The 17,223-nt window shown below is 32.8% G+C and overlaps 1 protein-coding gene across 3 annotated transcripts in view; it reads right to left on the reverse strand.

Annotated features, from left to right (window-relative positions):
* Nucleotides 1-17,223, reverse strand: part of DENND1B (DENN domain containing 1B) — a 250,313-nt gene that overhangs the window by 127,087 nt on the left and 106,003 nt on the right. For all 3 annotated transcript variants that reach the window (XM_057314807.1, XM_026480715.4, XM_026480714.4), the window contains 2 exons: nucleotides 13,840-13,909; nucleotides 2,167-2,247 (listed from right to left, as the gene is read on the reverse strand). In XM_057314807.1, the coding sequence (XP_057170790.1) occupies nucleotides 2,167-2,247; nucleotides 13,840-13,909 (151 nt within the window). The remainder of the gene's footprint in view (nucleotides 1-2,166; nucleotides 2,248-13,839; nucleotides 13,910-17,223) is intronic.

A 17,223-nucleotide genomic window follows, 5' to 3' on the forward strand; every position in this document is an offset into this window, starting at 1 on the left:
CTTTCATAGTACATCTAGATATATCATTTCACGTAATCCCCAAACAACTTTCTTAAAAATGGACTCACTCAATTTCTCAAATGAAGAAAAAGAATCATCAAAAGATAGTAACTTTTTTGCTTAACATCACACATTTAGTGACTGTGACTTAAACCAGTATCTTCTATTCTTAGATACTAAGAGGCCTAATAGTTTTTTATTTATGATTCTTACTAATAAAGGTGAAGTGTTTCAATAATCCTGTATTTTAAATTGATTTTTGTAAGCTATTTATTTAGAATAAATGATACTCCAATTTAAAGCCAGAGTACTTTTTAAAAATCTCTCATTAATGCTCTAGAATAGCTACCTTTATTATCTTAGCACCTTTATTTCCTTCACCCTTTAACGAAGTGTTAGAATCATTTTATAAATACAACTCCTTCAAAGAATGACACTTATTTTTGATAATCCAGAGCTTTTCTTTGTTCTTGATATTTTTCCTTGGTCTTTCTACTTCATTCCACTAACCATTAACCTTGTATTCCTTTGGGTCTAGTGACCTAAAAATCTGAGTTTCTCCTTAACTGTTCCTTCCTCTAATTCTTTCACTCAATCTGCTTTCTTCTTTTATACAGTCTATTTGGGCAATTAGACGTTGGCCTCTGCTTTATTCTATGTTCTGTCCTTTAAATAGCTCAAGTATTCCTACAACTATCTCTGCAGATGACTACTATGCCTGGGTTAAAAATTCCATGTTATCCTTAGCTTTCCAGTCTACAATCTCCAAATGACTATTAAATATTTCCACTTTGGCAGTGTGCAACAGAAGAGGGTGCAGACATAAAGGATCACAGGGAAGAAAGAACACTACGCTGTTAACGACACAGGAAAGTTTCACAAAGGTGAGAAATGAGCTAGTTCTAGACTAAAGATGGATAGTCTACAATGAGGCTTTAGTAAAAAAGGAAGGTGTACAAGTGAGAAAGCACAATGTTCATTCAAGAAGATGAACAGAACAATGTGACTGGAGTAGGAAATCAATTTAGGAAAAAAAAAGTGAGAAAAATGAAAAGGTAGACTGAGGCTAGGTAGTGCATGGTCATAAAAGGTGGAAAGTTTGGACAAATTTTTCAGAAAATGGGGAGCTTTTAGGTTTCAGCAAGAAATTTTATATAGTTTAAGGAAGTTTAATCTGACAGACTTTTGTAGAAAGGATTAGAAAGAGAGAATCTAAAGTAAGAACTATTTAAAGTGCTAAGCATCTGAACCAGGTTGCTGACAGTAAAAACAGGAAGAACAGAATAATGTCAGAGAACACTACTATTAAGCAAAATTACAGGAAAAATTTAGGCAAAAAATAAGTTATTACCACACAAAGAATATAATGAAGTAATTTCTTTATTGTGCAAAAAAAGCAAAAGACCTATGAATACGATTAATACACTACAATTTACTTTTTCTTTCAACTTCTCTTGCATCATTATATATTTTTTTCTTTCTTATAAGTGGTACCACTTACCATTATATTGGAAGAACTAAAATGAATATAAATAAATTTTAACATTTTATTTGGTATGCTGAATATTAATGAAAACATCCACATTTGTGATCACTAACTTTGAACATTTACAGAATCTCCCAAAATACTAATGTGCTCATTAAAATTTTCAGCAGTAACTAATCTACACCACCACAGGCTTACTGTTTGACAACTTCAATCATATTTTCAGTGTTTGGTGTTTATAAGAGAAGATTGATTACAGTGTGGGGAAAGAAGAAGAAACTTTCCACCCACAATTCTTATCATATGGTTAGTTATATGTGATACTTCGAATTCTTATTTATGCACTGTTTTCATTTTATGAGGGCTATTTGTGTGTGTGTGTGTATGTTTCCTTATTATGGATAGAGTTCACCTGAAAATCAGTATTCCTCACAAAATATTCTCACAGATTTGTTTACTTCTAGTGTAAAATAAAAAATTCTGTGATTTAAGAACTACAAAAATGTACATCTACTATATGTTATGATAGTTGAAGCATGGCAAAAAGTCCCAATATCATCATATAGTAATGTTATTACTAGCACTGACGTTTCCCTGGTGTCAGAGTTTCTTGAAGGTGCATGTGCTCTCAAATGAGAAAGTGCTATGACAAAAAAATCAATTAACAGCTGAATACTTACCACACTCAAACTGACAGGAGTGTTTGCCTTTGGTACTGGGTGGCTATAGAGTGATTTGAGAGTTTCATTCAAATCATTTTCCTAGAGTAAAATTTAAAAAGTACATTTTACAAATGAATTATATACTAAGGAATATAATTAAAACTACTTGATGAATCATGCACTGTGCCTTTTCATATTAGACATGTTATACACAACTGATTACACAAGAATGTTTCAAATAAAAAATTGAAATATTTAAATTTAATAAATATGGAAAAGATAAATATCTTTATCCAGAAAGCATAATGGCAATATCTCTATTTAGTATAAATCCATATTTGGCAAAACTTCATTATTATAAAATACACCGATGCTATCTATAGAAGAAATCATTTAAATCATTAAATCCAAGAACAATGGGGTTGAATAAAAATAACAACACTACTTTTTATCAGATCGCTGAATGCGATTTTAATTTTAAAATCTTCAACCTAATTTTTAAGGAATAGATACAATTTAGTATGATCATTGTACTAAGATACAACATACAGGTTATTCTAAATAGTTCTTTTCTGAACAGCTACCAGTCACCACTTGACCCACAATAAGTGGGATTAAATAAAATCTGTAATACATCTACTTCCTAGGATATGTATAATAATGTACCTTCATATGTGCACTCACTTTTTCTGAATTACACATATAAACCCAGTAATAAATATATGAAGGTAGCTTTTTATATACATGATTTTTATTCTCTCTTAAAATGTTCAGGTGGAGACAATATACCAAAGGAAATGCCAATTGTTCAATAAAGGTAATAATTAATTTTAAGGAATTTGGATATAAGACACATTAACTTCTCACAATTTGTCTTATAAATTAACTAACAAACCTTAATAATTCCAATTTTTCTAAATGTTTGCGAAGTGTACACTCAAAACTGCCTATCTGGAATTCTCCTTAGAATGAGTTAAAAGAAAAGACTATAGAATTTATCTCTTGACCATTTAAGCAATAAAATATATCCACAGAATATTCTGGATGATATTAATGCCCTGCCTATACAAAATTCCTATGGCTACATGAGGTTTTTTAAAGTCTAGCTTTTAAAATTTCTTTATACTTGCCTGATGTTGATCAGGTAAGGATAACTTCAATTATAAAATCTAAATATTAATCTATATAGCCTGTGGCACTGGATTAAAAATAAAAAGAAAAAATATTACAATTATAGATTTACTTCTGGTTATTTAATTAATACTGTGAACCTACAATATATTTTCCTCTAATTAGGAACATAAATGTAGTCTCTCTTATTCCCTCATTTCAGAAAACTAAAGTTATAAGGATTTGCTCACAGTATTGTCTTTTATATATTCCAGTATTACTGATGGTCTCAGAGAGAATGACATATTATAGATACATAAGCATTAATTTAACAGTAAGAGTTTCTAAAAGTAAAGTACTCAAAATTTGGATGACTAATAGAATTAATGCTGATTCCACAGGCATATTCACAAAAACGAAGAACAAGAAATAATCGCAAAGTAGAATTCTGGTTTTAAGTTTCCATTGCTATAATTAAATATATTTTTATTTCCAGTTATTTTCCTAGGAAAATGACTGTATAGCTTCAACATAAAATTGTTCAAGTGTAAAATGACTTTCTAATGAATATTTCACAGAATTAAGTACGTCAAGTGTAGAGGGGGAAATATTTACAACACATGCACAAAAACACCTGAACTTTTGACAAATACCAAAACCTTGCTATTATAATGATAACATTTGATTGCCAAATTAGGAGATTACTTACCAGAAGTGTAAAAGGAGTATCTTAATTCAATAATAATACATTTAAATTCTATTTAATAAAAAGTATCTGGAGTAGTATTTGTGCTAAATTCAGGTTTTGTTTTGTTTTTTAATGATATTTACTTCGAAATCTCAAAAGATGAGTGTTCTATCAGTAATCATGCGTGCTGACATAATCTTGAAAGACAACTATGTAGGGTTATCTTCTGGAAAATTTGAGTGGTTCAAAATATTTGGATAGTACATTATGTGTAGGAAAGAAGGAGCAGATCAGCCAGGAAGAATACCAGAAAACAGATCATGGAGCTTCTTATATGTCAGGCTGCACCCAAGTTTAGATTTTATTCTAAGAGAAAAAAGGAAGCTATGAGAAGACGGTAAGCAGTGTAATGATATAATCACGTTTCAAAAAGAACATCCTTATAGATCAAAATATAGTAGTACTTATAGCTATGAGTATGTATGAAATGCCCATAAATGTATAGAAAGAAGAGAAAACTAAGACTATAAAATAAGAATATCAAAGTTTTAGGTATACATAGGAGAAAAAGATCACAGAAAGACTTAGTATATAGCTAGAAACAAAAGAAAAACAATGTCAGGCCAATCCAGAAAAATACAATCTCAAGAGTAATAGAGTATCAAATGAGAATTTTTTTTAAGAAAGAACGAATTTATTTATTTTTTTTATTATTTATTTATTTATTTATTTTAGAGAGAACATGTGCAAGCAGGGGGAGAAGCAAAGGGGAGGGTGAGGGAGGAAGGGAAAAAATCTCAAGCACACTCCTCACTGAGAATGGAGTCCAACATGGGGCTCAATCTCATGACCCAGAGATCATGACCTGAGCTGAAACCATGAGTTGACACTTAACCAACTGAGCCACCTAGGTGCACCTCAAATGAGAATTTAAAAAAATAACAAAAGGATAGAAAATATACCCTGAATTTAAAAATTAGAAAACAATAAAAGGGAATCATTAAAATTTTGTTAAAAATTTTTATTTGAATTAAATTTCATAAAATAGCACAGTTCATATCTTAATAAATTAGCTCTTGTAAAAAACATCAAACAATGATTAAGGGGAAAAATTTACAAATATCATCCTAGAAATGTTGATTAATTCAAAAGCACACTTCAGCATTTTCATTTTTATTTTTAAGGAAAAAAAAAAGATACGGGGTGCCTGAGTGGCTCAGTTAGTTAAGTGTCTGCCTTCAGCTCAGGTCATGATCCCAGAGTCCTGGAATTGAGACCCGCGTCAGACTCCTAGCTCAGTGGAGAGCCTGGTTCTCCCTCTGCCTGCTGCTCCCCCTGCTTGTGCTCTCTCTCTCTCTCACTCTCGCTTTATCTCAAATAAATAAATAAATAAAATCTTTTTTAAAAAAAAGATAAAGACCTAAATGTAAGAGCTAAAACTAAAATTCTTAGAAGAAAACATATGGGAAAAGCATCATGACACTGAATTTGTAATTTCTTGACATGACACTGAAAGCAACAAAAGAAAAAATACATAACTGAACTTCATGAAAATTAAAAACTTTTGTGGATCAAAGGATACAATCAACAAAGTAAAAAGGAATGGAAGAAAATATTTACAAATCATATATCTAATAAGGGATTAATATCTGAATATATAAAGTACCCCTGCTACTCAACAACAAAACATGCTTAAAAATGGGCAAAGAACTTGAACAGATATTTTTCCAAAGAAAAGCAAATGACCAATAAGCACATGAAAATACTCTACATCAGGAATCATTAAAGAAATGCAAATCAAAACCACAATCATATACCACTTCACTGAACCCATTAGAATGGCCATTATAAAAACAAAACAAGGAGGCATTTCAAGAGGGCAGCATAAGCCCTGAATTCACCTCCTCCTATGGACACAGCAAATCTACAGCTACATGTGAAATAATTCCCCCAGAAAAAAACCTGAAAACTAGCTGAATAGCTCCTGCACAACAAAGAATAAAAGAAACACATTGAGGGGCGTCTGGGTGGCTCAGCCGTTAAGCATCTGCCTTCGGCTCAGGGCGTGATCCCGGCGTTCTGGGATCAAGCCCCACAACAGGTTCCTCCGCTGGGAGCCTGCCTCTTCCTCTCCCACTCCCCCTGCTTGTGTTCCCTCTCTCACTGGCTGTCTCTCTCTGTCAAATAAATAAATAAAATCTTTAAAAAAAAAAAAAAAAAGAAAGAAAGAAACACCTTGAGGAATGTAGAAGAGGCAGAGATACGGTCTCATCCAAAACCCCACCCACCACGCGGTGACCCACAATCAGGAGGGATCTTAAGCAGTTTCTCCCTGATAAGTAAGGGACTTGTTACACACATCAGGCACTTCAACCCTTCTGACCTACACTACAGAGATGAGCTCCCCAAATGTCTGGCTTTGAAAACCAACAGAGCTTACATCTAGGAGAACAAAGAGTTGTAGGGAATAGAGCCTCTACTCTTAAAGAACTTGTGCACAGACTCACTTGCCTTGGGACCAAGCACAAAAGCAGCAGTATGAAGAGAACCCGGACCTACATGAAGGCGATTGATTTGCTAATCTTAAAGCATCTGTCAGAGGAGGAGGAGCTTATTCAAACTGTCTCCAGGATAGAGGTGCTGGTGGGTGTCATTTTTGCTTTCTCCCTCTAACTTTCTAGTGCTCGTGGGCACATCCTGGCCCTGTACCATCCCTGCAGCCGCACCAGAACCAGAAGGAATTCACAGCCTACACAGGGAATGCCCCTTGAACACCTGGCTCTCATGGCCAGGGGGAATTATGTTTCTGGGCCCCACAGGTCTAAAATAATAGAAGAGAAAGTTATTGACAGGCTACTACAAATTTCCTATTTATTTACCCTGGAGCTTCTACTGAGAGGCACACTTTAGGATTACCACACATCTAGAAGCTATCAATGTACTATCAGTGAACACAGACCAGGGGATATCATCTTTGCACTCTCCCTCAGCCTTGCTGCAGTTTGCTGGTACCTCCCTGAAAGGAGTTCATACGCTTGTGTGAAGCCACACTTTTTGCCACCATCATCAAAGGTACATCTCCAAATTGACTGGTCTGAAGACCATCACTCTTTCTGATTGCTGTCCCGCAAAACTATTTATTTACACACCTTTAAACCTGCTGCCTGAGGGTCTAGCTTCCAACCAGCCTGAAACTAGGGGCTGATAGATCCCTCCCTCTGGAACATTCAGGGAATGCGGCACTATCTCAACAACTAGGAGGTATCAATAATACATGAGGCTGCTTAGACAATTACAAAGGTTCAAGAGACAACCAAGAGGTAGAGCAGGGTTGTATGATAAGGTTCATCCACACAAGGTCATTCTTTCAAGAATGAGAGAGAGAGCTGTTTTATCTAATGTATAGAATAGAAAGCCAACCAAAATGAGGAAACAAGAATATATTCCAAATGAAAGAACAAGATAAAGTTCCAGGAAAAAAACCTACAAGAAGTGGAGATGAGTAATTTACCTGATAAAGAGCTCAAAGTAATGGTCATAAAGACACTCTCTAAATTGGGAGAAGACTGGATGAACACAGAAAGAACTTCAAAATGATAGAAAATATAAGAAAGTACCAAATATAAGTCATAGAACAATAACTAAACTGAAAAATACACTAGAGGGGTTCAACAGCAGACTAGAATCAGTGATCTGGACTCAGGGCAGTGGAATTCCCCCAAACAAATCAGCAAAAAGAAAAAAATAATTTTAAAAAGTAAAGATAACTTAAAGGACCTGTGGACAATATCAGGCAGAATAACATCCATATTAAAGAGGACAGAAAACTTATTTGAAACTTATTTGAAAAAATAAGAGCTGAAAACGTCCCTAACCTGGGGAAGAAAACAGGAATCCAGACCCAGGAAGCCCAGAGACTTTCAAACAAGATGAACCTAAAGAGACAGATACCAAGAAATATAACAAAATAACAAAATTTGGAAAGTCTGAAAAGCAGCAACAGAAAAACAATTTGTTACAAAGGAACCCCCATAATGCTATCAGCAGATTTCTCAGCAGAAACTTTGTAGGCCAGAGGAAAATGGCATGACATTCAAAGTGCTGGGGAAAAACAAACAAACCAACCTCCAACCAAGAATACTTTACCTAGCAAGGTTATCACTCAAATTTGAAGTAGGGATAAAGAGCTTTCCAGACAAACAAAAGCTAAAGGAACTCAACACCACTAACCTGGTCCTACAAGAAATGTTAAAGAGATTTCTCTATGCTGAAAAGAAAGGGTAATAATTATTAAGAAAATGTATGAGAATCTCATTGGTAAATATACTGTAAAGGTAGTAGATTAAATACTTATAAAGCTAGTTTGAAGGTTAAAGTGCAACAGTACTAAAAATAACTATAACTACAATAATTAGTTAAGGGAACAGCAGTAAAAATAACTATAACTACAATAATTAGTTAAGGGATATACAAAATAAAAATATTTAAAATTGACATCAAAGACATAAAACATGGGGGCACCAGGGTGGCTCAGCTGGTTAAGTGTCTGACTCTTGATTTTGGCTCAGGTCATAATCTCAAGATCATGAGATCAAGCCCTGCGTCAGGCTCCATGTGCACTGAGTGTGGACCCTGCTTATGATTCTCTCTCTCTCTCTCTCTCTCTCTGCCCTTCCCTACATGCATTCTCTCACTAAAAAAATAAAAATAAAAAATAAAACATGTTTTTATGGGAAGCAGGTAAAAATTTAGTTTTAAAATGCATTCAAACTTGAGTTGCTATCAACTTAAAATACACTATTACATATATAAGCTGTTATATGTAAGCCTCATCGTAACCAGAATAGATTCACAAAAGAACATGAAAAAGGAATCGAAGTATACAGCAATATAAACCCGTCAAACCAATAAGTTAGAAAGCAAGAGAAGACCAAAACAGAGAGGAACTACAAAATAGCCAGAAAACAATTAAACAAAATGACAATAATTACATAAGTATATATAATTACTTTAAATGTAAATGGACTAAATTCTCCAATCAAGAAATACAAAGTGGCTAAATAATTGAAAAAAAAAAAAAAAAGAACTAGGCCCATCTATATGCTGCCTACAAGAGACTCATATCATATGCAAGAACACACACAGACTGGAAGTGAAGAAATGGAAAAAGATATTTCATGAAAAAGGAAACCAAAAGGAAGTGTGGTAGCTATTCTTATATCAGACAAAATAGGCTCTGAAACAAAGAATGTAATAAAAGACAAGGTTGGGCATTACATAATGACAAAGGAGTCGATCCAACAAGAAGATATAACATTTGTAAAGAGAGAAATTGACAGCAATACAATAATAGCAGGAAATATTAATAACCCAGTAACATCAAAGAACAGATTATCTAAAGAGGAAATCAGTAAGAAACACTGACCTTAAGAGACACATTAGATCAGATGGGCTATATATATAAAGAACATTCCATCCCCAAACAGCAGAATACACATTCTTTTCAAGTGTACATGAAACAATCTCCAGGATATTTCATATGTTAGGCTATAAAACAAGTCTCAATATATTCAAGAAAATGGAAATCACATCAAACATCTTTTCCAACCAAAATGGTATGAAAGTAGATGTCAATTGCAAGAAGAAAACCAGAAAAATCACAAATATATGGAGATTAAACAACATACTACTGAACGACCAGTGGCTCAACGAAGAAATTTAAAAAAAGAAAAAAAAAACCTTGAGACAAATGAAAATACAACACACTAAAATCTATAGGATGTAGCAAAATAGGTCTAAAGTTTACGGTGATATAAACCTACCACATGAAACATGAAAAATACCACAAACACTAACTTCCCACCTAAAAAAACCTAAAAAAAGAAAAAAAAATGAAGCCGCAATTTAGTAGAAGGGAGGAAATAATAAACATTAGAACACATATAAATGAAACTGGGGCTAAAAAGGCAATAGAAAAGATCAGTGAAACTAAGAGTTGGTTCTTTAAAAATAGAAACAAAATTGACAAACCTTTAGCTAGACTTACAAGGAAAAAGAAAGAGTTCTCAAATAAATAAAATCAAAAATAAAAGAAGATACAACCCACACCAAAGGAATACACAAATGATCATAACAGATTACTAAAAACAAATTTATGCCAACCAATTCAACAGCTTAGAAGAAATGGATACATTCCTACAAATTTACAATTTTCCAACCGAATCATGAAGAAATAGAAAATCTAAATAGACTGATTACTAGTAGGGAGACTGAATCAGTAATCAAAAAACTCCCAAGAAAGAAAAGTCCAAGACCAGATGGTTGCTCATGTGAATTCTACCAAATATTCAGAGGATTTAATATCAATCTCCTTGAACTCTCCAAATAACTGAAAAGGAGGGAATGCTCCCAAACTCATTTTATGAGGTCAACATTATCCTGATACCAAAACCAAGCAAAAACAACACAAAAAAGAAAATTACAAGCCAATATCCCTGAAACAGAGATGTAAAAATCCTCAACAAAATACAAGCAAATCAAATTCAACAGTACATTAAGAGAATGATTCACCATAATCAAGTGGGATTTATTCTAGGGATGCAAGGGTGGTTTAACATCTGCAAATCAATTGATGTGATATACCACATTGACAAAATGAAAGATAAAAATTATATGATCATTTCAATAGATGCAGAAAAAGCATTGACAAAATTCAACATCAATTTATGATAAAAACCCTCAACAAAGTGGGTACAGACAAAACATACCTCAATATAATGAAGGCCATATATGACAAGTCCACAGCTAATATCATACTCAACAGTACAAAGCTGAAAGCTTTTCCTTTAAGATCAGGACTAAGACAAGTATGCCCACTCTCACCACTTTCATTCAAAATAGTACTGAAAGTCCAAGCCAGAACAAGTAGGCAGGAAAAAGAAATAAGAGACATCCAAGTTGGAAAGGAAGAAGTAAACTATCATTAGTTGTAGATGACATGATTTTCTATAGACAGAGGAAACCCTAAAGATGCCACTAAAAAAACTTGTTAGAACTGATAAACAAATTCAGCAAAGTTGCAGGATACAAACTCAAAATACAAAAATCTGTTGTGTTTCCATACTAACAGTGAACTATCAGAAAGAGAAATCAAGAAACCAATCCCATTTATAATTGCATCAAAAGAATAAAATACCTAGGAAAAAATTTAACCAAGGAGGTAAAGACCTATACATTAAAAACTATAAGACACTGATGAAAGAAACTGAAGACACTATAAATGGAAAGATAATCTGGTCTTGTGGATTAAAAGACCACAATGAAATATCCATTTTACCCATTTTATCTACAGATTCAATATAATCCCTATCAATGTTCTAATGTCATTTTTCACAGAATTAGAACAAATAATTCTAAAATTTGTATGGAACACAAAAGATCCCATACAGTCAAAGGAATCTTGAGAAAGTACAACAAAGCTAAAGGTATCACATTCCTGATTTCAAACTATATTACCAAGATATAGTAATCAAAACAGCATGCTACTGGCACAAAAATAGACACAAAAATCAATGGGATGGAACAGAGAGCCCACACATACATGGTCAATTAATTTATGACAAAGGAGGCAAGAATATGGATAAAGGACATTCTCTTTAATAAATGGTGTTGGGAAAACTAGACAGTCATATGCAAAAGAATGAAACTAGATCACTATCTTATACCACACACAAAAATTAACTCAAAATCAGTTAAAGCAGAAACTATAAAACTCCTTAAAAAAAAAAAATGCAGTAAGCTCCTTGACATTGGTCTTGGAGATAATTTTTGGATCTGACTTCAGAGTCAATGGCAACAAAAGCAAAGAAAAATGAAAGAAAGAAAGAAAGAAAGAAAGAAAGAAAGAAAGAAAGAAAGAAAGAAAGAAAGAAAGAAAGAAAGAAAGAAAAGAAAATGAGACTACATCAAACTAAAAAGTACAGTGAAAGAAACCATCAACAAAATTAAAAGGTAATATACTGAATAGAAGATATTTGCAAATCATGTATCCAACAAGAGTTTAAGATCCAAAATACATAAAGAACTCATACAACTCAATAACAAAAAAAAATAATAATAATAAACAATGATTTAAAAATGGGCTGAAGATCTGAATAGAGATTTTTCCAAAGAACACATACAGATTGCCAAAAGGCACATGAAAAGATGCTCAACATCACTAATCATTAGGGAAATGCAAATCAAAAGCACAATGAGTTACCAACCTCATAACTGTCATAATGGTTATTGCAAAAAGGACAAGATACAACAAGTCTAGACAAGGATGTGGAGAAAAGGATGTGTACCCTTGTGCACTATTGCTAGAAATATAAACTGGTGCAGCCACTATGGAAAACAGTTTGGAGTTTCCTCAAAAAATCAAAACTATAACTGCCATGTGATCCATCTCTGGGTATTTATCTGAAGAACAAAAGAACACTAATTTGAAAAGATATATGCACCCCTATGTCCACTGTGGCATGATTCACAATAGCCAAGATATGGAAACAACCTAAGTGTCCATTAATGGATGAATGGATAAAGAGATGGTGTCACGCACACACATGTGCACACACACACAAACACACACACACACACACACGGAATACTACTCAGCCATTACAAAATCTCTCCATTTGTGACAACATAAATGGACACTGAGGGCACTTATGCGAAGTGAAATAAGTCAGAGCAAGACACACAACATATGATTTGACTTACATGTGGAATCTAAAAAACAAAGCAAACAGACGAAACAAAACAAAATAAAACTCAGATATAGAGAACAGATTAGATTGATGGTTGTTGGAGGGGTAAAGGTTGGGGGATGGGTGAAAAGAGTGAAGGGATCAAGAGGTCCAAGCTTCCACTTACAACATAAATAAGTCAAGGGCATATAATGTACAGCACGATGACTGTAGTCAATAATATTGTATTGTGAATTTGAAAGATACTAAGAAAGTAAATCTTAAAAGTTCCCATCACACACACACACACACACACAAAATCTGTAACTTTGTATAGTTGGTAATGACAGATGTTAACTAGAGTTACTATGATAATATTTCACAATGTACACAAATGTCAAATCATTATGCTGTACACCTGAAATTAATATACTGTAGGTAAATAATACTTCAACAAAACAAAAACGAAACAGAAAATAGCAGGTGTTGGGGAGGAGGTAGGGAAATTGGAACTCTGTGCACTGCTGCTGGAAATGTAAAATGGTGACACCAAGTGAAAAATATTATGGCAGTCCTTCAACATAGAATTACCATATTATTCAGCAATTCCACTTCTGGGTATATACTCAAAAGAATTGAATACAGCAACTCAAACAGATATTTGTACACCCATATTCCTAACAGCACTGTCCATAGCAGCTAAAAGGTAGAAGCAGCCCAACTGTTCATCTATAGATGAACACCACAACAAAATGTGGTGTGTACATATAATGAAATTTTATTCAACCTTAAAAAAGAAAGAAATTCTGACACATGCTACAACATGGATGAACCCTGAAAACATGCTAAGGGAAGTAAGCCAGTCACAGAACATGTATTATATGATTCTACTTACATGCGGTACACAGTCAAATTCACGCAGGCAGAAAATAGAATGATTACTGCCAGGGACTCAGAGGAGGAGAAAGAAAGCTGTTCAGTGGGGCACAGAGTTTCAATTTGGGAAGACAGAAAAGTTCTAGAGATGATGATGCTGATGGTTGCACAGAACAATGTGAATGTGCTTAATGACATAGAATTGTACACTTCAAGACAGTTAAGATGGTAAACTTTATGTTATGTGCAGTTTACAACATTAGAAAAAATTGGGGAAAAAACACAGCTTACCAGTTCCTTAGCCAAGTAATCTGCCAGAGTATTTAGAAGCTTGTAATATACTTCAAACCATGGCAGGTAACTGTAAAAAACAAAAAACAAAACAAAAAACAAAACAAAACAAAAACCTTTAAAAATGTATATGTATATATTATTTAGAATCAACAAAATAGATGACAAACATTAAATTTGTATTATTCCAAACAGCTTAATTCGGGATGGCAGAAAACAACTATACCCATATTCTCCTTACTGTTAGAGTGAAATTTTACATAGTATCTATTACTAGTTTTCACAACATAATAATGATCCAAAGTTCTATTATAAAAGTTATTCATTACACACTTCTATTTTATGTCTGCAGTGAAATTATTTAATCCTATATCATGGTATGCATGGTATGAGTGTACCAAAAGCACTCATAGAATAAAAGTTAACCACTGTAATAAAATATAATACAAAATAAAAACTAATTTTAAAAAGCTTTCAAAATAAAGACACAATCATTTTTTATTAATGATTACTAAAGTGAGTATATAATACAATAGAATTATGTGCCTAATTAATCAATTATTTTGAAACTGATGTTCAAGTAGGATGGTAAATTTCAAAGTAAACATCAATATAATTAACAGCCTATTTTAAAAATTTTAAAAAAACTTTAAGATATCAAAAATATATATAACTGAAAATTCATTTTGATTCATTTTACTAGATATAAATAATTTTTATGAAAGCAAAATACTACATCTAAAATCCAATTATACACAAAAAATCTGTACTCCTTAGTAACAAATTAAGTTATTAGTATATTTAAAATCTATCCAAAGGTTCAATTGTTTATTAAAATGTATGCTTTTCACATAGAAATATAGTAAACCACAAAAACACCAGTGTAGTTAAGTATCAACAAATACTCATTTTTTTTAAAGAATTACTGCAACAGTTTATTTTCTAAGAGAAAAAGTGTGATGCTTTTACTACATAACTGTATTCTGACAAGAGTACATGTATACAACAGATTTAAAATTTAAAAATCAATGAATGGAGCTTAGAAAAACAACATTCTATCTGCATTTTTTCACACAATGCCTAATTTATTAATGGCTATGAAAGATGCTTTTTGATTCAAGAGTAACCTAAAGTCACAACAGAAGAACAGTTCAGTAAAGTACAGTATCTTTATTCAGCAAAACTGTTATAGAGTTATTTAAATTAATAATTATAAATACTAAGTAATGATATAAAAGATGCCTATGATATTTTTAAAAATCTACCAAATTCTCGTTAAATCTAGCATATTAAAGACATGCATTTATCTCTGTGCCCTTTGGAAATGGCACTAAAATGACAGTAAATGAATAAAAAGGGTATAAATTAACATGGACAAGAGAAATGGAGAAAAAAGCAATAGAGAGCAACATAGGTGAATGGTTTTGTAAAGATGAAAAGGAAACAAAGAATGATAACTGACTTAGCAAAAGACAGAACACCAAAACCTAGGTGCCAATAGGGAAAACGACCAGTAGCCAGTATATTTGCACCCTCCCTAACCCCCAAGGATCCTGAAACACTGATCTTGGAATCTCTCAAAGAAAAAACAAAACAAAACAAAACAAAACAAAAACTCTCAGAGGTCCTATTTTCTTAGAATGAAATCCACCACTGCACATAAAAAGTTTCTAATTCAGTTTAGTGTCTCTATCTTAAATATAAATGAAGAGTCCAACCACCAGATACTTGAGGAAATATATACATGAATGCAAACATAAAAGGAACTCCAAGTAAACACAGACAATACAAGCAACAGATGAGAACTCTACAAAGTTATCATTAATATTCTTAGGAGCTGAATAAAGAACAGGATGCTACTACACAAAATGAAATCTGAACAAAAAGAGGTGAAAAAAATTTTAGACAAGAACTTTTAGACATTCAAAATTTAAAAGTTGAAAAAAAAATTAAAATTGATAAAGAGATTAGAAACTAAATCAAGAATATCTCCTAGCAACTAGAATAAAGAGATAAACCAATGGATAATAGGAGAATAAATATTAAAATATCACAGCATCAATCTCAACAATCATGTAGCTGACTAACAGTAGTAGTTCCAAAAAGAAAGAAAAGAGGGAAAACAGGAATGAAAATTTCTTTCTGAAAGTTACTGGAAAAATTCCCAGAACTTTAGATATGAGCGTCCACATTGAGAGTGCCACTGGGTGAACTGTAAAATAAATGAATATCACAGTGAAATTCCAGAATAGGGGACAGAAAAGCACCTAAGAACTTCCAGACACAAAACAGGTAACATATAAAGGAATTACGTTCAAAATGCCACTGAATCTCTCAACAGCAACCCCAGAAAGTGAGAAGATTATGCCTTCAAAATGCAGAGGTTAAATCCTATTGCAACCTATAATTCCTTGCCCAGAGAAACTACCAATCAAGTGTGGGGCTAGATTAATAACATTTTCAGTCATGCTAGGACTCAAAAATTCACCACTTCTGTCCTGTTTTGGGGAAGCTACTAAAGGATGGCTTTGACAAAATGTGAGAGTGAAACAAAAAGGAGGAACACTAAGATATAGGAGACAAATCTAATCCCATGGAAGAACAGTTAAATCTAAGACTAAATCGTACAAAGGTCTAAAGAATAACCAGTCTACAGACTTTGGGAAACCTGAAAATCAGAAGTTAGCATTGGTATTCTCAACTTTCATACTAAATGATTCAACTCTTTAACTCTAGTGCTTAGACAGCCATTCTACTATACCTCTCACAAAAAAAGAAAAAGATTACTATTTTTAAATTTTCAACTCAATACCATGCAAATTACCACATCTTATTTTCTACACTCATTATAACTCCATGAAATAATTTTCATGGAGAATGTCCTACTAAGACACACTACAATTCCTTGGACAGAGTGCCATTTCTTTCATTTGCAAGCATTTGATATTTGTATTTCAAATTTTAATGGACTGAAGAAAGTGTCATTTCAGGAAAATTTCAGTATGTCATGTAGTTCAGATCTGTATGTCCATGTAAGATGAGACTTAATCTATTCAAGGAGCATGCTGGTCTGTTTCTGTCTTGCTCTCAAGAATTTCTAAATAAAGCAAAATTTATTGATTTTAGATGGTTGCATGTCTACCTGTTAATCCTTATATTGTCATTTCCACCTTACTAAAATAATGTGGAGCCTTTTTAAACTTAATTCTTCTTCCTTGGACCACTATAAAAATAAAAATTATAATAAACATCTCATAATTATCTCGTAAGTTATTACAAAGTGAGATGATCTTTTTCTACATAAAATACCTTAACACTCTTCTTGCCTTGCATGTTTTTCTTTTTTAAGGCTTTTATTTTAATTCCAGTTAGTTAACATACAGT

This window comes from Ursus arctos, unplaced genomic scaffold (assembly GCF_023065955.2).
Source record: "Ursus arctos isolate Adak ecotype North America unplaced genomic scaffold, UrsArc2.0 scaffold_2, whole genome shotgun sequence".
Lineage (NCBI taxonomy): Eukaryota > Metazoa > Chordata > Mammalia > Carnivora > Ursidae > Ursus > Ursus arctos.